At 39.1% G+C, this 25,295-nt stretch overlaps 1 protein-coding gene across 3 annotated transcripts; it reads right to left on the bottom strand.

Moving 5' to 3' along the window:
• On the bottom strand, positions 1 to 23,417 carry CCDC90B (coiled-coil domain containing 90B). 3 transcript variants are annotated; one of them, XM_068977053.1, is made up of 9 exons: positions 22,954 to 23,417; positions 10,709 to 10,828; positions 8,613 to 8,716; positions 6,867 to 6,968; positions 5,797 to 5,838; positions 5,633 to 5,704; positions 5,479 to 5,525; positions 3,486 to 3,600; positions 1 to 655 (listed from the first exon to the last, which is right to left on the bottom strand). In XM_068977053.1, the coding sequence occupies exons 1-8, from the start codon at positions 23,033 to 23,035 to the stop codon at positions 3,534 to 3,536; spliced, it is 636 nt and encodes a 211-aa protein (XP_068833154.1). In that variant the 5' UTR covers positions 23,036 to 23,417; the 3' UTR covers positions 1 to 655; positions 3,486 to 3,533. The 3 variants fall into 3 exon arrangements, with proteins under 3 accessions (XP_068833154.1, XP_068833155.1, XP_068833153.1); XM_068977052.1 differs by having other exon boundaries at positions 7 to 655; positions 5,479 to 5,532; XM_068977054.1 differs by lacking the exon at positions 10,709 to 10,828 and having other exon boundaries at positions 5 to 655; positions 5,479 to 5,532.
• Positions 23,418 to 25,295: the final 1,878 nt, after the last annotated feature.

The following is a 25,295-nucleotide window of genomic DNA, read 5'->3' on the forward strand; positions in this document are numbered from 1 at the left end:
TAGGTTCCCAAGAAGCAGGGATAAACCGGTTTTTGTGAATTAGAAATTAACAACTCTACGGATTTCATACTGAGTGTCACGTACTTGAACTAGGGCACATTTGTTTTAAAATTTATTGTTTCAGTTCATTACCAAAAAAACCTAACTCTAGTTATATGATAAGGTGCTTTTAAAATCCAAACAACTTTATTATTGTATATATTTTATATGAATACAGTATCAAGCATGTGGGCTTGGGAATAGATTTCAGATCTGCAATAGATATGAAAGAAATCCTGTATGATGTACAGTTCAAGTAAACATACGAAAAAACTAGTTCAGTTTCTATGAGCTATCAAAAGCATAAAGACAAAAGCCGTATCACACATCAATCAAGTTTGGAATGGCCTCTTTCAACATAATAAAGACATACATGAAAAACAAAGACAAAATATACCTTTCCATTCTAAAGTATTTCCTTTTAGTCCATATGTACTTTAAATAATCATGTATTTGGTTCCTACTGTAACTTTAAATGTTCAGAGTAAATCCATCCAGGCAGTGTTCCAAGACTCAAAGCAGGAGGAGTAGGAGCATGCATAGCTACAGCAGCTCCACTGTTACTTCCAGAGTCGATAGAATCCCAATGCTATTGCCAGGCAAGTAAACACTGAGGCTGTGAAGAGAAGAAGCCGTGTTATAGGTCATGCATTTGAGGTTACCCTACAGAGACAAACAGAATAATGTCATTTTCAAGTTAATTTGAAAGCAAAAAAAAAAAAATCAGGAAATCCAGCCAATTTTCTACCTTAGGTTTTTCATCCCCTAGAAAATTAAGCTAACGATAAAGGATATCCATTAGGGCATGATTAATACCAATTCTTCTTTGAAGCTTCCTATATTTTACATAAGGATGACAGTAATTTAAAAGTATGGATGGTACGTCCATTAGAATCTATAAACAGTGTTTCAAGTCATTATTAATATTACCATTATTAACAATACTACTTTAAATAATTACAAATTAATTTTAGATATAATTTTTAAGTGAAAAACTTTCCTTGCCAACATTAAAAATTAAGTCATTAAGCTAGAAGAACAGACATCCATATATCCATAAGACAAATTCAATTGTCTTAAAAGTACATTAAAAGTGATTTCATAATTATTAAAAATTTATTAAGAAAAATGAATTTTTAATGAAAACTCTTCAAGAACAATTCAGTGAGGTAGAAGAAAAGGCAGAAAAAACACCAGACTTTTAAAATAGTTCATATACCACCTGCTGTCTGTGTTACATCACTCTAAATAGAAAACCTTTCTGTTTTCAAGGTGGTGAATCTGGGTGAGGCTTTTGGACTCCCTAGTTTTTTAGTTTGTTTAAAAAGCCATGATTTTAGAGACTCTTGAGATGAAAAGGAAACTTCAATTTTAAAGACATAAGAAACAGCCATTCTTAGTAAAGCTATTCTATTTTTAATGTGTAAATTAATTATATATTATCCCATTTGATCCCACTACTAAAACTTGGTTAATGACAAGAGTTCCCTAATTTTAAGGAATGGGATTAGGTCTAAGTCACAGTGGGAAGCTGGACATTTGAGGAGAAAGAGTAACACTTAAAGAATTTCTTGCCTTGTCGTCACTGGTCAATTACACATTCTCTCATTTGATCCTGCTGCTATTTACCATGTTCCAGGTAGTGTGCTGAAGAATTCCATATATTACCTTATTTAGCCATAATTAAAACCCTGTGAAGTTGGTGATAGTATTCCCATCGTATAGATGAGGCAACAAGCTCAGAGCTGTACTGTGAGCAAGCAGTGGAAGCAGGACTCAAGGCTGTGTGTACCTGACTCTAAAGTAGTTGCTGTTGCTTAAAAAGCAGAGCAGTGCCTTCAGAACAAGTAGCTGTAAATCCTCAGTGAAAAAAGGAAAGGAACATAACTTAGGAAATCTTCTAACTTTCTAAACAGACTTGCTGATTTCTTTTCCCACTGCCACTAAGTCTGTTAGTCTGCCTCGTGTATGTCCACTACTGAATGAAAAGCTTTCTGGAGACCATCACCATGCTCAGACTAACTGCGACACTGAGTAAGTAAATACACTAGAAGAAGCTGAGTGGAACAGAAGCTCTTCCTAATGGGGTGCTTCGAGATCTGTTTTCAAAGTGGGAATGATCACTCCAAACTGGGCTGATCCGGAATTTCCCCTGAGCATTACTACTGAACAGATCTCTGGTTCCAGAGACTTTTGCTATGGTTTTTGAAACTCATTTTAGCCTTAGAATCCTTTTCTTCAAATAGATCTTCAGCAGAAGCCCAATATTTGAAAAGGGCAGAAACTAAGTCATTCAATTTGAGGAGAAGAAGGGGGTGTGGAGGTGAGCATCATCAGTAGGGGGCTGGGGGCTTCATCTTTACTCCTGCTGATGCTCCAATATAATGAGTGCCTGCCCAGAAAAATCACTGATGCTATAAAGCAGCGATTTTATTTTGGACAACAATAACATAAAATCTTAAAAGTGTGTATTTTTTGATCCCAGTTTTTAGATGTGCATAAGCAATTAATTATATAGAAATTCTAGCATGAAGGCACAAGGAGGTAATGTGTGTATGTATATTTATTCACACATGTACATGGCTATTTGGTGCAATATTATTTTTAATGAAAACTTCAGAGCAGAATGTCTATAAATAGCTATTTAGGTAAATTATGGTATTTTCATATTATACAATACTATGATTTCTAGTAAAAAGATATCTATGTATTCTTATGGAAACAAGAATTCTTATGTTCAAGACATTTGGTTAAATTTTTTTAAAGTTGTAGCCTGTAGAATATCATCTAATTATTATTTTTAAAATCTATACTGTTCACATACACAAGGAAAAGCCTAGGAAAGATATATACTACTAATAGTAAATACATATGGGGAGGAGAAGGCTTTCATTTTTACTATATTGCCTTTGAATTATACAACCAATTTAGGATGAAAATATATTACTTTTTTATAAAAAAGAAAAATACTATTCGAGGGCATTCTTCCTAACTCCTTGGGGCTCTATAAATTGGTCAGGTCACAAGGTTCTTGAGGAACTCAGTATGTGACACCCTAATTCTGGGCAGTATCCTTGCTTCCTCAGTTGGATTCAAGAATGGAGGTAATTTCTACCCCTTTGTTTGCTGTGGTATTTAATAGCCCATATCTATTTTGGTGATCTGTACCTAAAAAATACTCATTTTTTTTCATTGTGGAATACCTAGTTTAATCTTTGTATCATTTTGTATGGCTGTTTGTGTGTCTTTGATTTCTGTACACTTTTTCCTACTCAGAAGATGCAGAGCTGCCTATTAAACTTATATTTTCCAAGCACTGCAGGGGACCAAACAATAAATCTGTTACAGCTCCTCCTTTTGTGTCACAGGGCTACCTTGGGAGGTAGGAGCGAATAGGTCTGAAAATCAAGTGATAGTAATTCCTTTCTTTGACAACACAGTCTTACCTGCAAGATAACGAATTGTCTCAAGCTTGTTGGATTCCATCAGGGTTTTTAAAGAAGCAATTTCAGTGTCAATTTTGTTACTAGTCTCTGAAATAATACCTCTGGTTTTGGTATCCTGTAGTAATTAAGAATGAGATAATTAGATTTTGTCTCTATGTATCATGGACAGAAATGTTGACTTTAGAAACCCTCATTTAGGGGCTAATTTTGTGTTAACAAGTTTTAAGTGGGGAAACATAGCTTAAAAAAAGCACAGCGATATAAAAACTACATGAACATTATAAACTGACAAAAACTATTCCTTCTACTTTGATATTTGGAGACTACTAGGATTATCACATTCTGGGCACATTCCACTAAAAACCTCACAGGAAGTTACAGGCATACCTCATTTTACTGCATTTAGCAAATTCTGCATTTTTTAAAAAAACAAATTGAAAGTTTGTGGCAACTTTGAGTCAGGTAGGTTTATCAGCACTATTTTTCCATAAGTATTTGCTCACTTCATGTCTCTGTCACATTTTGGTAATTCTCACAATACTTCAAACATTTTCATTATTACTATATTTATTGTGATTTGTGATCAGTGACTTTTGATGTTATTATTGCAAAAAGATTACTACTCGGTAATGGCTCAGAAGATAACCGGTTAACATCTTTTTAGTGATTCTTATTTTTTAATTAAGGTATGGATATTGTTTATTGAGAGATAATGTATACTTAATAAATATAGTATAAATGTAAATTTTATAAGATCTGGGAAACTGAAAAATTGCTATGACTCACTTTATTACAATATTTGCTTTATTGCTATGTCTGGAACTAGACTTGGAGTGTCTCTAAGGTATGCCTGTATTTGAGACCTAAATATACAAGGATAAACTAAGAAGCAAAAATGTCAGTCACAGAACTATCACTTTATGGGTATGAAGTCCTTAAGATATAATAGTTAAAACTTTAAGTATCTTTTACAAAAGGAAAAACAAACCAGATTTATGGTAAACTGACACCAATATTAAAGACCACGGCAGATACGCTTGTTAACACTGAATGTTTCATGCAAAGGGGCTAATAAAGAGTAGGAAAGAGATACTTAGAGCTCAGAAATTAGCTGTGAGAGAATTTGATTTCATCTCCTCTACCTGGCCAAGAAGTTAGAGAAGGGAACAGGCTGCTTGGAAAGGCAAATGGTACCTGTACTTCTACTGAATTATAATCAAGAATGATGTCTCTCATGTTAGAATGTAGACCAAGTGGCTTATAACTTTTAAAAAAGGAAAGGACTAGGCTGAGTCAGAAAGCTAGGTTTTATTCAGCCATAGAGATTAAGTAATGTATTACAGTTTAGGATTACTGAGAGATAAACAGTATTTATGAGTATGGAGTTTCAAATCCATGTTCATGTCCTGGCTCTACCACTTACTAGCTCTGTGACCTTTACCTCTCAAGGCCTCACTTTCCGAACTGGTAAAATGGGAGTAAGAGTGCCTGCCTCACCCAGAGGTTGATACAGTAACTAAATAAATAGAAAGTAAGTAAAGTAGGATCTAACATATAATAAGCACTCAATAAATATTTACTTAAAAAATAATGTAAGAGAACTACTTGAATCTAGTACTTAACTTAAATACTATGACTCCTTGTCTTTTTGAAAAAGAGTTCTCTTCCATGTAAAAATAGTTGAAAAAAAAGTGCTCCCTGGAAAGATTGATTCCAAGTCACAAGTCACAGCTCCAGTACTACCACCCACCTAGCGGCAGCTTCCCCCGAAATACTGGTTACCTCTAGTAGCAGCGATGAGGAAATGACGGGCTGTATAGGGCCAGCTTGTTCAAGTCCTGACTTACAGAGTGACACACGTGATGGGAGCTACATAGTGATACACGTGAGGGTAGCTACACAGTGACATGCGTGAGGGCAGCTACAGAGTGACTCGCGTGAGGGCAGCATGACAGCTGTAGGAAAACAGAGGAACTGTTACCCAGCAGCTTACATTTCTGGTAAATTCTGTGGTTGCTTCCATAAGTTTCTTTTCTTGATCTGTAAACTAAAGGATATGACTTATCAGGAGGTTGGAGAAAAAAAAAAAACTAAAAGGAATTTAAAAGGAATAAGTGACCAAAAAAGTACATTTAAAAGCACATTACCATATCTGTTACTCTGCTCCTTTCTAGGTTGATATCCAGTTTGTTATCTGCTCTGATTCGACTAGTTTCATTCTTTAAAAGAAAATAAAAATATTTTAAAAGTGATCTTGTCATGAATATCTGAAATTTACATACTCTGAAGTGGGGAAAAAAGTTTCACTTACTATCAGTTGTTGTTTAACTTGTTCTAATTCAATTTTCATTTTCTAGGTATAAAGAAAGATCACACACAATTGGTGTTAAACCAAAAGTCCATATGATTTATCAAAAACAATCAAACCCTGCAAAAGCAAAAATTGGACAATCTATGGATTTCTAATATAAAATTTGATTATAAATAAAGAAAAAAAACTAATAGTTCATCTTACTAGAAAATAATATGAACATGACATTCAGTTCAGTCACTCAGTTGTGTCCGACTCTTTGACATTAGAAAATGTTTTTATGTTTTAATATAGAAGTCCCACCAATCAATGCAGGAATATGTCCCAAGACCCCCAGTGGAAGCCTGAAACCTTGACTAGTACTGAAAGCTATGTGCATACTATGTTTTTTTCTTATATTAACTGGTGGGTAGCATACACAGTGTGAATACTCTGGACAAAGAGATAATTCATGTCCTGTGGGGATCAAGCAGGATGGTGAAAGATATTCTCCTACTCGGAAGAGTGTGCAATTTAAAACATGAATTGTTTATTTCTGGAATTTTCTATTTAATGTTTTCAGATTGTGTTGACTACACATAACTACAACTGTGGAAAGCAAAAATGCAGATAAAGAGGGACCTACTGTAGTCTGCTTTAAAAAGAAGTAGGCTGATATTCTAGTATTTTAGGCTAGTGGACAACAAAGTTCTGACCGAATTACAGAAACATTTTTCTTTTAAGTGACAAAAATAATTATAGAACCCTCTCTCACCCCAAGCCACATTACTCTCAGCTCTGAAATCATTATTCTAAACCACACTAGAAATTTTGTAAAATATGTACCTCAAAGATTTCCTCCTTTATGTGACCCATATAAAATACAACTCTCTCTTTTTTTAAAAAAACAATTCTTTAAGTATGCAAAACACTGACTTATACATAGGAAGATTAGGTATGGTTAAACACGTAGTAGACTTTTACCTGAAACTTATTTAATAACCACATGAAACTGTTTTGGAGTCATATTCACCAAGTAGAATACTTGTGAAATCAGTATTTTATTATTAATAAATTGAGACTTGTATCACCTGGTTCTCTGCTCGCAGATTTGCAAATTCACTTTTCTCTAGGATGACCATATCTTTCCTGATGGAGTCCAAATGAGCCATGAGCTGTTGTACTGTTATTTCCTGAAATGCAAAATTAAAGTCATCTATCTAGTGATCTATATAATACCATCCCCTTACATGGAACTTCATGAAACTTAAAAGTGGGGTGCTCTCTGTCCTGCTTCTGATGTCTGTGCCAGAAGCTTTCTCTTTTTATACTTTAATAAAACTCTGCCATACACAAACACACACACAAAATTATCTTTCTACAAGGTATACTGTTGCTTGGCTAAGTAAAAAAAATTGAAGCATATGAAACCTATATATCTGAGACAGCAAAATGAAAAGCAGGAGATTCAAGGAGGAGAAGGATTCCCCAGTGAAGAGAAACTAATGTCTAGGTCTTTTCAATGAAAGAATCCCAATAAATTGCTTACTTAACCTCTAAGAGTTCTTCAACAAATAATCTTGTTTATTTAAAAAATATCTATGTGGGAAGATATCTCAAATATCTATCTAAGCAGGGCAGTGTGGCTCCAATGAATGTTCGGATGTGCAGAAGTTTTGCTTTAAATAGTATTCCTATATAGAAGTATTTTTCTTTATGTACAGTTGACATCCCTGACTAGTACCATCCTTAACTGTCATCTCTTATGCAGTTCTGCTTGAAATATGAATGAGGGGCACTTCCCTGGTGGTCCAGTGGTTGAGAATCTGCCCTGCAGTGTGGGGGGACGTGGGTTCGATCCCTGGTCAGGGAACTAAGATGTCCCATGCCTTAGGGCAGCTAACCCTGTGTGCCACAACTACTGAGCCTGTACACTGCAACTAAGACTGGACACAGCTAATAAATAAATACTTAAAAAAAAAAAAGAAATATTAAGGAGAATTACCTCAGAAGTCATACGGAAGAGGCTTCAAGAGGCTGTCAGTCTTGTTCCCCCAAAATATGATTATGAAGGACTTCTAAGGCATTAACTATATTATTTTTGTTTTAATCTTTAATAAACATTACAGAGTAAATATTCTGTATTAATATAATAAAGAATAGTAAGGAGAGATAAAAAAGATCACTTCCTAAGGGATCAATGCAAAGAAATACAGGAAAACAACACAGTGGGAAAGCATCTTAGCCAGGTGATATATGAAGTCCTTCCCAGCCATGCAGGGCTTCTCCTGCAATGCAGGAGACCTGGGTCCGATCTTTGGGTCAGGAAGATCCCCTGGAGAAGTGGTATGGCTACCCACTCCAGTATTCTTGCCTGGAGAATTCCATGGACAGAGGAGCCTGGAGGGTACAGTCCATGGGGTCCCAAAGAGTCGGACACGACTGAGTGACTCACACTTCCCTGTCATGTAAGTCCCTTCCAGCTCTCCAAGTTTGTGAAAATTAGCCAGAACACACAACTGCAGTCACGTGGTCAGCTCCTCTGCTGTGGTGGGCTTCGATGGGGAAAAACTTGTTTCACTAACCGTCTACCACCATCTCATGACTCAAATAAAATAATTACCTTACACAATGAAAGATCTGACATTTCATTCTGTGTGTTACCATAATTTTGTGATGACCATTCTAACTCCTCAATTTCTCTGGATACTGACTTTACTAAAGGATTCTGGTCCCTTTAGAGAGAACAATAAGGAAGATGCAGGTGTGTACAGAAGGTGGGTTATGAAAGATTATCTTAATGAGACTATCAGAAGTGATAAAAATGGAAATATTACCTGCTGAGCTTGAGTGACCATCTCCTTATAGATAGTATCGAGGCTGACATTTGATAAAGTGGTTAATGCTGATACAATGGTTTCTGCTTGTGCTTTGTCAAATCCTATAAACAGCAAATAGGTATTTTTTTTAATAAGTGCACATCCATCTCAAAATAGACTTCCATCATTTAAATTTGCATAAAGTTGACTCTTGAACAACATCGATTTGAACTGACTAGGTCCACTTAAGGCTTTCCTGGTGGCTCAGAGTTAAAGCGTCTGCCTGCAGTGCGGGAGACCTGGGTTCCATCTCTGGGTTGGGAAGATTCCCAGAGAAGGAAATGGCACCCCACTTCAGTATTCTTGCCTGGAGAATCCCATGGATGGAGGAGCCTGGTGGGCTACAGTCCATGGGGTTGCAAAGAGTTGGACACGACTGAGCGACTTCACTCACTCAGGTCCACTTAGATGCAGATTTTTCTCAACAGTAAATACTAACATACCACACAATCTATGGTTGGTTGAACCCATGGATGAGGAATTGTGCCACTATAAAGTTACAGGCAGATTTTCAACTGCTCAGGTGGTTGGCGTCCCTAACCTCTGTGGTGTTCAAGGGTCAACTGAAGCCTTTTGAAAAGACAAAAAGGTTATAATTAAAAACCAACAGATTATACCAAGTTACTCTCTAAAAGCACTCTCCAATTTTAATTCCACTGATCCATTTCCCCGTATCTACATCAACATTGGTATTACTGGTCTTTTTTTCTTTTTTTAGTATATAATTGGTATAAAAATGGTATTGCATTGTTATTTTCATACTTAAAAATTGCATTTAAATATCTTTACACATGGGCTTCCCTGGTAGTTCAGCTGGTAAAGAATCTACCTGTAATATAAGAGACCTGGGTTTGATCCCCGGGTTGAGAAGATCCCCTGGAGAAGGGATAGGCTACCCACTCCAGTATTCTTCTCGGTTTCCTGGGAGACTCAGACAGTAAAGAATTTGCCTGCAACAAAGGAGACCTGGGTTCGATCCCTGGGTGGGGAAGATCCCCTGGAGGAAGGCATGGCAACCCACTCCAGTATTCTTGCCTGGAGAATCCCATGGACAGAGGAGCCTGGGGGCCACAGTCCATAGGGCTGCAGAGTCAAACACAGCTGAGCAACTAAGCACCACAGCACATCTTTTCATACATTTATTTTTCTGTGAGCTATTTATGGCCTCTGTCCATTTTTCTATAAAACTGCTTAACTTTTCTTATTGATTCATATGAATTCTTTGTATATTAAAGCAAAAGGCTCATTGTCACATGTGTTGCTAACATTTTTAACCTTATAGATACCTTTGATACACAGATTTAAATATTTCTGTGGTCACATGTCTTTATTTTCATTGCCTTTCAGTCTTATGTCTTGCTTCCTTACTCTATAAAAGTCTAAAAATATTTCTATAATATTTTTTAGCTTTTTCTTTTACATTTAGCTTTTAATCGATCTAGAATTTATTTTCTGTAAAGAAATTCATTCCAATAGCCAGTCATTTATCATAACTCATTTATTGAAGTCCTTCCTTTCCCTAATTTGTAATGCCTTTTTTATTGCTTTCTAAGATATATATATACACACCTTGCAATGATATATATATTCATATATGCTTACACACTCGTTTCTGAATGTCACTTTATTCCTTTAAGTCAACTCTTCTATTCCTATAGTATCACATACTTTATGTGGTAATTTTTTGTGACTGTTTGATTTTTTAAATTTTTAATAGAAAATAAAAATTTGGTTTTTTTTCTGTTGTGCTTGTACTTCCACATAAACTTAATGTCAGCCTAGAAACAGTGGTTGTTTTTTGTAAATAATTGGAATTATTCTGTACACAGAATCTTATATAATGCTGTTTAATCTGAACATATCTTGAGCATTTCTCTTTTCAGTAAATATTCTTTAAGTTATACCATTTTCATGACTAAAATAGTATACTTATGGACAGGTTTTATATTTAAATAATGACTTGTAATGGTTGATAACAGTGATATTGTCTTGACTAGGTAATCTAAATGAGTGTTGTTAACATTCTTTTTTCAAGAGGGATCCACGTTTCTCACCATGAGCTTCCAAGTCCAGAACCAATGCATGTGTATCAAAAGTTAATTTCCTTTGTTCTAAAGGAGTTATGTCCACTCGCCTCATATCATATCCTTCCTTGGTTGTGGTGGTGAAGAAGTCTGAAAAGAGAATTATTTCCCTGTAGTGACAGAAGCATCACACTCTAGCTTCTATAGCATTTCCCCCCGTAAACCTATAATATAGTTCCAGCTCTTCTGCTCAGGAATCCTGTAATTTAAAGCAAGATAACTCCTGAGTCCACTGTTCTTTTATCTGAAAAGTCTCCAACATTATTCTGTACCTAGAAAACAATCAATAAATGTTTTCTTTTAGTATTCTGAAATTTTAAGAGTCAGTTTAACATCATAGTATAATATACATTAAGGACTTCGGATATTACTGCCACAAAAGTGCCCAACTCTCCTCAGTGCAGAAGTCTGTCATAGAGCTGTGATAATTGTTTTACATATGTCCCCATCTAAAGTAGTTTTCTATCCTCCCACTCTTAAATATCCACATTTTATTTCCTACACAGTTCTTAGTTCTAATTGGAAATTATCTTATTTACCGTCTGTCACTCTGAAACAGAATGTCAGCTCCATGAGGCGACTGTTTTTCATTACTGTATCTCTAGTACCTAAAACTGGAGAAGGAAATGGCAACACACTCCAGTATTCTTGCCTAGAAAATCCCATGCACAAAGCCTGAGCCTGCTGGGCGAAGTCCATGGGGCTGCAAAGAGTCAGACACGACTTAGCAGCTGAGCACAGTACCTAAAACAGTGCTTGGCAAATAGTTGGGTCATGACATTTTACTGATGAATCAGTCAGTGAACTGGATTTAAAATCCTGGCGTATTTCATGGTATCAACATAAAAGACCTAATAAGTTTTTCTTAGCTTTGAAATAAATGTCCTATTTCAATAAACTCTCGATTTTTAACCTAGACACAAAATGGTCCTGTTTTACCTACTGCTGATGATTTTATTAAAAAGTGAACTCTGACCATACAAAACTTTATTGCTATTATTATGTATTAAGTAAAATAACTGCTAATTAGCATAAACACCAGTTAAACACAAGGTACTATGCTAGATACTTTATATACTACCAAGGCAAGGTGGTATTATCCTTCTTTTTAGATAAGAAGATCAAGCCTAGGAAAAGTAAAGCCTAAGGTTTTGCCTAAGGTCACAGAGTCTCTGGCAGAATTGGGGTTCAGACTGGAAAAGCCCTGTTTCCTCATGCTGTCCTTTTTATCCTAAGTCACTTAAGACATCTAGGCACTTAAAAGACAAAGCTGCAACCTCAAGTATCACTTATTCTGCTAGTACAGTGTGTGGCAAATGTGATTCCTTCCCATGTATCTTGCCAGTCAAAAAATATCTGAGTGCTAGGCATGTGTTGGGGACAGGGGATGATGAGCAAAACCAGACACAACAGATGTCTTCATTGACTTTGTAGACCGGAAGGCAGGAAACAGATTTTTTCTTTTTTAATCTAAACTCTAAGTTCAAATAATGAAAGAGTCATGTCCAGTCCTTTAGACTAATTCATTCAAGCACTCACATGAGTTCTGGTGACCAGATATAAAAGGACGCAGATGTAAAGGTGGGTCAGTTTGCACGTGTGCACACACACACACAGAGACACACATTAGCACAGTGGTCAGCAATCTTCCTGGCTTTGAGCGCCGTCTGGAACAGGGGTCCCCAACCCCTAGGCCACGGTCCGGGTGCCAGGCCGTGCGGCAGGAGAGGCAGGTGAGCGAGTGAAGCGTCATCTGTATTTACAGCCTCTCCCCCTGCTCGCGTTACCACCTGAGCTCTGCTCTCTTATCGGGGTGGCGTTAGACTCCATCCTCGTAGGAGTGCAAACCCTACTGTGAACTGTGCACATGAGGGATCTAGGTTCCCTGTGAGAAACTAACACCTGATGATCTGGTGGAGAAGTGAGGCGGTGATGCCAGTGCTGTGGAGCGGCTGCAAATACCGGTTACCATTCACAGCGGCTTGAGTGCACAGAGACCATAATAAGTCAGCTGCCTGCAGACTCATGAAAACCGTATCAGGGAATGGCAGCTGACAATTAAGCTGCATCTGGTGGCAAGCTTTAAGTCAGAATCCAGGATTCTAGTCCATGCGTGGCCTGTCCATGATTCACCACTTCTGCATTTGATCGTCTTACCTCTTCCTTATCTTCTGAATTTTAAAACGTGTTCATATCTGCTGATTCTTGCGTCAGTTCTAGCTTGGTTTCAAATGGCTGATTTTTCGTCTTCATTATGGGGTGTTTTCTCTTCATTATGATTTTTTCATGCTTGGTGATTTCTGATTGAATGCTTTAGACTGTTACCTTGTTTGGTGGTGGATATAGCTGTATTATAAATATTCTTGAACTTCACTCGGGAAGGCATTGAAATTACTTAGAATTGGTGTGACTTTTCTCCTTACATACATATAAATGTATGTGTATGTGTGTATATATATGTGTGTGTGTGTGTATATAAATATATGAAACATCCAGGAAGATTAAAAAAAACATCTGGAGAGTGGTAGGTTCTATAATACTGCTACAAAGGTAGGAGAGTAGGTACAGGGAACGGGGCGAATGGACGAGAAAACTAGACTGACCCAGACTGTGAGGATCATGGCTTACAGTGCAACGGCATTTAAAGTTTATCCTATAGGCCAGAGGTTCTCAACCTTATTTGTGTATCAGATTCAGCCATGAAGATTTTGAAAGATAAATATGCCTAAATAAGTTTTAGAGCTACTTGTGTAGTAGTTTTGAGGTATAGTCCAAGCCTATAATGCTTTAAAATCTTAACAGGCAGGACTAATGCAGTCAGATTTCTAAGTCAAAGCAGCCACTATTGGTCAAAGTTCTATGAAAACAGTAACAAAATGAACATGCTCTTCAACATTTGTATTGCGTGTGTTTTCTAGCTCTTCAAAGAATCAAAGTGGAATAAATAACGTAAAACCGAAGCAAACTGTGGAGTCCATACACAGCTGCTGCTCTTCATCCCTCACTCTGACGGTGGTCTGCTTTCTTTCCTAAGTAGTAAACCTGCAGAGGCAGCTGGCTTGTAATGTTTTGTGCGGACGTGTGAGTTACGTGTAAATCAGATGCAAAGAAACAGAATCATTTCTTAGACGGCCCAACTGAAGAGTATTTATCTTAGGGGAGACATCAAGATAGCAAAATAGAAGAGGGTCGAGCTCACAGAACACACAATTCTCACAAAACACCCACTGAACACTAGCATATCTCACACACTCAAAGTTTCAAGAAAGATCATCATGTAATGTGGTAGGATTAAAGGGGAAGAGAGAGAAAGAGAAAAAGGAATTGGGATGGAACTGGTGCAAGAAAAAAAATTCCTTCCCTCTGGGAACCCCCATCACTGGCTAGGCCATCAGCTGGGACAGAGAGGGTGCTGCAGAGGCCTGCGGAAGGCAGATGGAGCTGGTCCTGGCCACCTCACTGCGCCCCAGCCTGAGACACACATGTGCCGGTGCGCCTGGGGGCGGACAGATTCTGGAGAGGACTGCCCTGTCAGCCCAACGGGGCTGCAATGTGGTCTGGGTCGCAACTGCCAGTGTGCACAGGATGAAGCCTGGTCTGCCACAGAAGCCCCACGGTAAATCCAAGCGTGAGGGGAGGGGCAGCCTCAGTTTCAGCATGCCCACAGCAGGTGTGGCTCTGACTCGACTAGCGTGGGGAACACACAAGTGCCAGCAGGCTGCCTACACCCAGAGGTAGGGCTGAAATCTGAGCACGTCCCCACAGATGCGTGACTGGCAGATTGATGATGCTGGTGTCTTTGTAAGCTCGGGAGCCAATTACATTAGAAAACTCATTTGCCGAGATGAAAACCAAACTACAGGAATAAACTAAATAATGCAGAAGAACAAAGAAGTGATCTGGAAGATGGAATACTGGAAATCACCCAATCAAAACAGCAGACAAAGGTCAAATGAAGAAAGATGAAAGCAACTTAAAGACCTATGGGATAATATAAAGTATGCCAATCTATGCATTATAAGGATCCCAGAAGGAGAAGAAAGAGAAAAGGGGATTGAAAATGTAGTTGAAAAAATGAAAAAATTATGGTCGAAAACCTCCCAAACCTAAAGAACAAAACAGGTATCCAAATACAGGAAGCACAGAGGATCCCAACCAAGATAAACAGACCTACACCAAGATACTTTATAATTAAAATGGCAAAAGTTAAAAAAAGGATTTTAAGGGCAGCATAAGAAAAAGAATTAAGTATAAGGGAACCCCCCTTAAGGCTACTGGCTTATTTCTCTGGTGGCAAGATATATTCAAAATAAGGGAAAACCGTGCAACCTAGGATACTCTACCTAGCAGCATTACCATTTAGAATAGAAAGAGAGAGAAAGAATTCCTCAGACAAGCAAAAACTAAAGGAATATAGCAATACTAGACCTAGCCTAAAAAGAAAAAAAGTTCCTAAATAGAGAAGCAGGAATCTAGAGAAAAGAGAAGCTCAACACTAGGAAAGTTAATCACTTAAATAAACCAGTACACAGATTAAGAAAAAAAATCTAAGAAAGTGAGAGGGTAACAGGCAGGAAGGCCAGGGGTCTTCAAACAGAGGAAATAGGCTGCAAGTGTCAGACATTTTTTCTCTCTCTTTCAAGCGGCAGGAGGAAACAAAAAGTGTTAGATTTTTTTCCCTTTCTTTACACAAATTTAAAAAGGTTTCTTTTAATTAATTCCGTATTGCCATAACAACACTTAGTTACACCTGAACTTAACTTTTCTCAAACCTTGAGCTAACCAATGCATTTTTCTTACAAAAATGTTTATCTTAAGCTATTCAACTAAGACTCAGAACCGACTTGACAAACCAGTATGTTTTACTCATGCAAGTGTTCTCTGGAGCTATGTTAGTGGGACTGTATTTGCTTGGAAACCTGCCTTTCTTCAAGATTCATGCCAATCATTTTATGGCCTGGGACAACTCACCTTGTGCCAACGTTATCTCAGAATGCATGCTGTGGGTGAGGGGCCTGGGGCCAGTCTCTGAGCGTTGAGACATTTCCTTTCTCTAATTAGCAGTCTGCTGGTAGCTTAGAACATCCAGCTAAAGACTAGCAGGAGGGCACTCTTTCTGCCCTCTTCTGATGTCTATGTCAGAAGCTTTGTCTATCTCTTTTATACTTTAATAAAACTTTATTACACAAAAGCTCTGAGCTATCAAGCCTCGTCACTGGCCCCAGGGTTAATTCTTCTCCTCCATAGGCCAAGAATCCCGGAGTCTTTCACAGCAACAACCTTTCAAAAGTAACTATAACTACCATGAACAGAAAAGGATAAACATGAGGACATAAAAATAGGACATCAAAATCACAAAATGTGGGCAAAGGGAGTATGAAAATGTTGATCTTTTAGACCATGTTTGAGCTTATATGACTACCCATCTAAAGCAAGAAGGTACAGTAATGGATTAACAAACTTGGAAACCAGGTAACCACAAACCAAAAGCATACAACAGATACGCAAACACCAAGAAGAAAGGTAGTCAAGCATAATACAAAAGAAAACCATCAAGCCACAAAAGGAAACACAAAAAGCAAGAAAGAAACAAATACAAAATCAACTAGAAAACAAGGTTTAAAATGGCAATAAATACATATCTATCAATAATTACCTTGAATGTCAATGGACTAAATGCTCCAATCAAAAGACTTAAGGTTGGCAGACTGGATAATAAAACAAGAACCAACATTATGCTGTCTACAAGAAACCCACTTTAGGGCAAAGACACACACAGATTGAAAGGGTGGGGATGGAAAAAGACACTTCATACAAATGGAAATGACAAGAAGGCGGGAGCAGCAAAACTCCTATCAGACAGAAATGACTTTAAAACAAAGGCTGTAATGAAAGATAAAGGACACTATATGATGATAAAAGGGTCAATATAATAAAGGGATATTACACTAGCTAACATATACACACCCAATATAGGAGCACCTAATACATAAAACAAATACTGTCACAGTCGAGAAACTGGCAGGAGTATAGTAATAGAAGACTTTAACACTGCACTGACATCAGTGGGCAGACCTTCCAGACAGAAAATCAGCAAGGCAACAGAGATCCTCAAGAACACAACAAAACAGTTGGAAGCAATTGATATCTTTAGGATATTACATCCCCCCACACACATGATTTTCAAGCACACATGAATATTCTCTAGGACATATTAGGATACAAAGCAAGCCTCAATAAATATAAGAGGATAGAAATTATTTCAAACATCTTTTTTGATCAATTATGGTAAGAAATTACCAATCAACCCCAGGGTCGGGGTGGGGTGGCAGGGGGCGGAGAAAAGGAAAAGGTTACATGGAGAATAAACAATATGCTACTAAAAAAATAGGTCAACAATGAAATCAAAAGGGAAATATAAAAATACTTGAGACAAACGATAATGAAAACACAACCAAGCAAAATCTATGGATACAGCAAAAGCGGCTCTAAGAGAGAAGTTCACAGAAAAACAGGCCTTCCTCAAAAAAACAAAAAGACAAGAAAACAAGAGAAATTTCAAAAAAGCTTAAGCCACCACCTAAAAGAATTAGAAAAAGAAGAGCAAACAAAACCTAAAGTCAGTAGGAGGAAGTAAATAATAAAGATCAAAGAAAATGAGGAATTCTCTGGTGGTCCACTGGTTAGAACTCGCACAAGTCATGTGGTGTGGTCAAAACAAGATAAGAATAACCTAACACAGACAAAACCCCCCAAAAGTTGGTTTTTTGAAAGGATAAATATCAACATATCTGGCCAGACTCACCAAGAAGAAAAGGGAGAGGATCCAGATAAACAGAAAAAGAAATGAAAGAGGAGAAATAACAACTGAAACTGCAGAAATACAAAAAACTGTAAAAGAATACTTTGAATAATTATATGCCAATAAATTGGACAACCTAGAAGTGAACAAGTTTCTAGAAACACGGAGCCCCTCAAAACTGAATCAAGAGATAATATGAACAAAACAACTGCTTGAATGTGAATTAGAATGTATAATTAAAAACACTCCCTGCAAACAAAAGTTCAGGATGGGATGGTTACACTGGAGAATTCTACCAAACATACAAAGAAGAACTTATACTGATCCTTCTCAAACTCTTCCAAAAGACTGAAGAAGAGGGAACACTCCAAAGGTCATCCTATGATGTCACTATCACCCTGATACCAAAACCAGACAAAGACATTACCAAAAAAGAAAATTACAGGCCAGTATCTCTGATGAATATAGATGCAGAAATTCTCAACAAAATATTAGCAAACTGGATCCAACAACACATAAAAGGATCATATATCATGATCAAATTGGTTTCACTCAGGAACACAAAGATGGTCCAACACACACCAATCAATGTGCATTTCTTTACGCTAACAATGAAATATCAGAAAAGGAAAGTCAGAAAACAGTCCTTTTAAAAGCCGCATCAAAAAAACAAAACCAAAACAAAACTTAGGAATAAACTTGACCAAGGAGGTGAAAGAGTTATATGCTGAGAATTATAAAACACTAATAAAACGGAAGGTGATTCAAAGAAATGGAAAGAAACCCCATACTCTTGGATTAAAAGAATATTGTTAAAATGACCATACTATCCAAAGCAATATACAGATACGATCCCTACCAAATTACCCATGACATTTTTCACAGAACTAGAATAAATAATTTTAAAATTTATATAGAACTACACACACACACACCCCCCTCAGAATTGCCAAATTAATCCTGAAGAAAACAAAGCTGGAGGCATAACCCTCTGAGATGTCAAACAATACTATGAAGCTACAGAAATTCCAACGGTGCGGCACCGGCACAGAAACAGACATATGGATCAATGGAGCAGGACACAGAGCCCGGAAATAAACCCACAGCCATATGATGAATTGTCTTTGACAACTGATGCAAGAATACACAACGGGAAAAAGAGTCTTTTCAGCAAGTGGTGTTGGGAAACCTGGTAAATCAATGAAATTAGAACACTCCCTACACAAGAAAATATTCAAAATGGCTTAAAGACTTAAATGTAAGACAAGATACCATTAAACTCCCGGAAAAGAACACAGACAAAACATTTTCTGACATAAATTTTATCAGTGTTTTCTTAGGTCAGTCTTCCAAGGCAACAGAAATAAAAGCAAAAATAAACAAGTGGAACCTAATCAAAATTATAAGCTTTTGGAAAAGGAAACCATAGGGAACCATAAACAAACCCTAAACAAACTGAAAAGACAACCATAAACAAAGAAAACCATAAACAAACTGAAAAGACAACCTATGGACTGGAAGAAGAAATCTGCAAATGATGCAACCAACAAGGGATTAATTTCCAAAATACAAACATCTCAAACAACTCAATGGCAAAAAAAAAAATAATAATAATAAAAAAATGTGTGGACGACATAAAGACATTTTCCCAAAGACATACAGATGACCAAAAGGCACAGGAAAGGACATTCAACACTGCTAATTATTAGAGAAGTGCACATAGAAACTACAGGGTATCACCTCACACCAGTCAGGATGGCCATCATTAAAAGACTACAATAATAAAGGGAGAGGAGAGGGTGTGGAGAATAGGGAACCCTCCTATAAGTTGGTAGAAGTGTAAACTGGTATAGCCACTGTGGAGAACAGTATGCAGGTTCCTTAAAAAGCTAAAAACAGAGTTACCATATGACCCAGCAATCCCACTCCTGGGCATATACCCAGAGAAAATCAGAATTCGAAAAGATACGTGCACCCCAGTATTCTCTGCAGCACTGTTTACAATAGCCGGGATGTGGAAGCAACATAAATGTCCATCAGCAGAGGAGTGGATAAACTAGATGAGGCGCAGACACACACACGAACAGAATACTACTCAGTCAGAAAAAAGGGACAAAATGCCATTTGCAACAACATGCATTACCTAGAAAATGTCATACCAAGTGAAGACACACACAGACAAATACTGTATGATATCGCTTATATGTGGAATTTGAGAAAATGGAGCAAATGAACTTATTTATAAAACAGAAATAGGTGCAGAAAACAAACTTGTGGTTACCAGGGGGGAGAGGGAGAGGGGAAGGATAAATCAGGAGATTGGGACTGACATATACATACTACTATATATAAAACAGATACTATTAAGAACCTACTGTATAGCACAGGAACTCAATACTCCATAATGACCTACAGAATCTAAGAAAGACTGGATATATGTATAGCTATAGGGGCTTCCCAGGTGGTGCTAATGGTAAAGAACCCACCTGCCAATGCAGGAAACTCGAGAGACTCAGGTTTGACCCCTGGCTTAGGAAGATCCCCTGGAAGAGTGCATGGCAGCTCACTCCAGTATTCTTGCCTAGAGAATCCAATGGACACAGGAGCCTGGTGGGGCTACAGTTCACGGGATCACAAAGAGTCAGACACAACTGAAGAGACAGCACACACGCACATGTGTAACTAATCCACTATGCTATACAGCAGAAACTGACACAGCACTGTAAATCAACTATATTCTAATAAAAATGTAAAAAGAATTTTTAAACAAAAAGACATTATATACAAAACGGAATATTACTCAGCCATAAAAAGTGTGAAATAATGCCATCTGCAGCAACGTGGATGGACCTAGAGACTATCATACTAAATGAAGTAAGCCAGAGAAAGACAACTATCATATGCTATCACCCACATGCAGCATCTAATAAATGATACAGACAAACTTACTTACAAAACAGAAACAGGCTCACAGACATGGAATAGAAACTTACGGGGAATGAGTGTGAGAAGGGATGAATTAAGGGTTTGGCATCAGCAGATACAAATTGCTATGTATAAAATCAAATCAACTAGGTTTCAATAAGAATTTTCAAAACAGAAATAAAGTATAATGGGAAAGAATCTGAAAAAGAACATATAGTATAGATGTGTATATATATAACACCACACTGGAAACTAACACAACCTTGTAAATCAACTATACTTGAATTAAATTTAAAAATTAAAAAATGTTACTAACTTTAGAGTTGCAACACTTCAGTGACATAGCTGATTATTAATATATATTTTTACATGCTGGTCTGATGACATATGCTTTTCTAGTCCCATCAAGATGATCAGGATTAATATATTAAATAATAAACCAACACAAGATCTATGCGACTGACTTCTTAGGGACAATCAAGAAATCTCTTTTTAGAAGCTCAGTGTTTTTGATGTTCTGCTAAGTAAGAGAAATAGTAATGAACTAGGAAACCAGCACCAGTGGTCACAAAACTTCCACAACATCTTCCTGTGCCTTATTTTATCTTTAAAACGGTAATTCAACTAGATGAAAACTAAGATCCTTCCCTGAGTCAGAGGTCAAGGTTTTTGAATTCCTTGAATACTGACTTGAGGCAAGCTTAAACTACTTGAACACAGTAAACATTCAATAAATATTTGTTTAGTAATGAGGGACCCAAATTATATTAGCTCTGAAAGTTTATAAAAAATTGAGACTGGGGTGATTTCCCAGGGTTCAAAAAACATCCGTTTTGTCCATCATAATGTGTATGTATGCTAAACTCCATGGGGTCTCAAAAGAGTTGGACATGACTGAGCGACTAAATACACACACAAACTAAATACCTTTGTTCAGTCGCTCAGTCCTGTCCGACTTTTTGCAGTCCAGTGGACTGCAGCAGGCCAGACTTCCCTGTCCTTCACCATCTCTGCAGCTTGCTCAGACTTATGCCCATTGTGTCAGTGATGCCATCCAACCAGCTCATCCTAAGTAAGTACAAATACCGTGCCAAGGACCCTGGGCACTGAACAGCAGTCTTAGAGATGGGGGGGGGGGGGCGGGGAGGCGGTCAATAACTGCAGTCTTGCTGTGTGACTAAAATGAAACGAGCAAAACAGCTCAAAGTTGTGGTGCTGGACATCTCAGTTCCCCCTGCACTTAAGATTTAAGGTGAATAGAGAACGCTGAGGTTAGTACGAAGTAACTACTCTGCAGACAACCTCAAAGGGTTTAAAAATTGTGGGGAAAAGATTCTGGAAACGACTCTCAATAAATTCAGTTGTCCAGCACACACTGGTGACAGGCGCACCTGCCCGTCAACCACTGTAGCTTCCCGTGATCACGTTCCTTTTTCTTGAAAGGCGATTGCCAAGTACTGAAAACCACAGCGTAAATAAAGCGTTTGTTGTTCAGTCGCTCAGTCGAGTCTGACTCGTTGCGACCCTACGGGCTGCAGCATGCCAGGCTTCCCTGTCCTTCACCGTCTCTCGGAGTTTGCTCCCGAGTACCGAAAAATATGGTTTTTCCAGTGGTCATGTATGGATGTGAGAGTTGGACTGTGAAGAAAGCTGAACGCCGAAGAATTCATGCTTTTGAACTGTGGTGCTGGAAAAGACTCCTGAGAGTCCCTTGGACTGCAAGGAGATCCAACCAGTCCATTCTAGAGGAGATCAGCCCTGGGTTGTTCCTTGGAAGGAATGATGCTAAAGCTGAAACTCCAGTAGTTTGGCCACCTCATGCAAAGAGTTGACTCATTGGAAAAGACTCTGATGCTGGGAGGGATTGGGGGCAGGAGGAGAAGGGGACGACAGAGGATGAGATGGCTGGATGGCATCACCGACTCGATGGACGTGAGTCTGAGTGAACTCCGGGAGTTGGGGATGGACGGGGAGGCCTGGCGTGCCGCGATTCATGGGGTCGCAGAGAGTCGGACACGACTGAGCGACTGAACTGAACCGAACCGAAAACTACAGCGAAAATAAAGCGGACCTGAAGTGAAACGGGCGCTGTAGATTACCAAATGACCTGGGCTCGAGGTAGGCACCCGAGTAACACAGTCTAAGTTTGAACAAACCGCGAAAGGTGACGGCCCTCTCCGGGCACAAACTACGCGCCTGCGAGGGGGCGGGGACGACCAGCCTCCCTTGACAGAGAAGGGTTCAGAGGGACACCTGGCGGGGCTCGAGCGAAAGAGCCAGGCGGGAAGACAGGCCTTCGGAGGCTCGCGCTCCCGTTCTCGGCCCTCGCGCCTCCCGCCTCAACCCCTCGGGGCGAGGCTCGGCAGCAGGGTTGCCAGGCCCCGGAGCGGGCTGGAGAGAGGCGGCGGCACCCTCGCCTTCCTCTCGCCCAAGCCGGCACCACCTCCCCACAGCGAACACAGGCATCAGGCACGGTGCCTTTCCTCACCTCTCCGCAGGGCCGGCGAAAAACGCCCACAGGGGCTCAAAACCTCAGAACGCAGGACCGGCCGAACCCAGCGGCCCCACATTACACGGGTTTTCCAGCCTGAGGCAGCCGGGTGAGAAGACGGAGCGAATCCCGCTCAGCCTTTCGGGCAACGTAGTTCTGGAGCCAAAAGGATGCCGGGAAATGTAGTTTTCGGCCCGTAGCACCTCCACCGCGCTTCCCAGAACAGGCTCGCACCGCGCACAGTCTCGCGAAGTTGGGCCTCTCCACAGACGGACCCGTAGCTCACCAGCATGGTTTACAGCGGCTCCGCTTCTCTCACCGCCCCACCCCAACCCGTGCACGCCGTTACCGCCCTAAGAAGTGGAATCTTGTTTGAGAACCTCCCGACGCCCGTTCCCTGGCAATGAGGTGTACAGCTAAACGGCCGACTCCCGCCAGAGAGCCAGCGGCCATCACCTTTGGGCTACGGAACGACAGAGTAACGTCCAACCCCGCGGCAACCTGGGACGTGCAGGCCTTGACCGCTGAGCATGCCGGGAGTTGCGCAGAGCGCTTCTGGGAAGTGTAGTCCCCCCGAGGCTCTCGTTTCTAATTTGTTGCTGCTGCAAAGCTTGCCGCTTCGCCCTCTAGTGTACGGGAAGACCATATGTGGTTTAGTTGCTGTCTTGAGGGAGATTGAATTCTCTCGTTTCTTGGGACGACCTGATTTATATATCACCATTTTATCTCGCTCAGACCTCAGTTACTCCAGAGTTTTCCCCACATGGTAAAATGTTGAAAACAGCAGCACGCAGTAGTTGTGGGGTTCAGATGCGGGGATGTATTCTAAACGGTGAAGAATCTGCCCGCAATGCGGGAGACCTGGGTTCAGTCCCTGGGTGGGGAAGATCCCCTGGAGGAGGGCATGGCAACCCACTCCAGTACTCTTGCCTGGAGAATCCCACGGACAGAGGAGCCTGGTGGGCTACAGCCCATGGGGTCGCGAAGAGTTGGACACACTGAGCGACTAACACAACAACAAAGTGGCAAACAATCGTCAGGTTTTAGCGGCTTAATTATTCTTACAAGAATGTAAAGTTACCACTCAATCATCAGATTTGTTTTCAGAGCTTTGTGTCAGCCGCATGACAAGCACCGTTCTAAGCACTGAGACACATTAAAAGAACAGGAGTCCCTTCGCTGTACAACTGAAACTACGACGACATTGTTAACCGGCTATACCCCAATGCAAAATAAACAGTTTAAAGTAGGCCGGAAAAAAGAAAACACAATTCCCGACAGGGCTTTAACAGTGTATGGAGAGGAAATATAAGTGATTATTTAAAAATTGAAAAACAAAGAACAACCCCTCCTCAAAAAGAGTTTAATCTCACAGTTTAAAAAAATAAAATAGAACAGAAGGACATACCATTATTACCTGTTAAAGATTTTCTAAAAAATAATGATCAATTCTACCAAATAAACCATCAGATACTGTCACTCAAGCTACTGGCAGGAGTTTATGTTAGTACAAGGTATTTGGAAAACAATGTAATAATATATATAAACTAAAAATTGAATAGCTAGTTTCACTTCTAAGGATTTACTCTAAAAAAAATTACCTTGTAGCTAAGATTTTTTTTTTTTTTTATTTGGCTGCACAAGGGATATTTTAATTGTGGCATGTGGGATCTACTTCCCAGACCAGGGATTGAACTTGGGGCCCCTCCATTGGGAGCACAGCATCATAGCCACTGGGCCACCAGGGAAGTCCTTGAGGCTAAGATTTTTTAAAAAAATTTAGCTCTTGCAGTGCTGTATACAATAATGACAAATTAGAAATAATCTGGTGACTCAGATGGTAAAGAATCTACCTGGAATGCTGGAGACCTGGGTTCAATCCCTGGGTTGGAAAGATCCCCTGGAGGAGGGCATGGCAATCCACTCCAGTATTCTTGCCTGGAGAATCCCCATGGACAGAGGAGCTTGGTGGGCTACAGTCCATGAGGTGGCAAAGAGTTGGACACGACTGAGCAACTAAGCACAGCACAGAAATAATCAAAATGTTCAAAATGATTCAGTAACCTGCAGAAATATTCCTAATTGGAATATTATGCAATCATTAAGTATTAAAAAATCTTAGTGAGAAGAAAATGTCTAATTTATGTACATATATAAATATAGTCCCAATATGATTTTAAGTCTGTTAAATGATATAAGTAAAGTCAAAAGGTATTATTAATAAAAATAACTCCAGCTGCTCTTTAGGAGCTCTCAGTATATTGGAAGATACAGACCAGTAAGTGAGAACACAAAATTTTTATTTACCTTAAATTCAATAATGGTTATGAAAAAGTGTA

The sequence above is a fragment of the Capricornis sumatraensis genome, chromosome 8 (genome assembly GCF_032405125.1).
Source record: "Capricornis sumatraensis isolate serow.1 chromosome 8, serow.2, whole genome shotgun sequence".
Taxonomy (NCBI): Eukaryota; Metazoa; Chordata; class Mammalia; order Artiodactyla; family Bovidae; genus Capricornis; species Capricornis sumatraensis.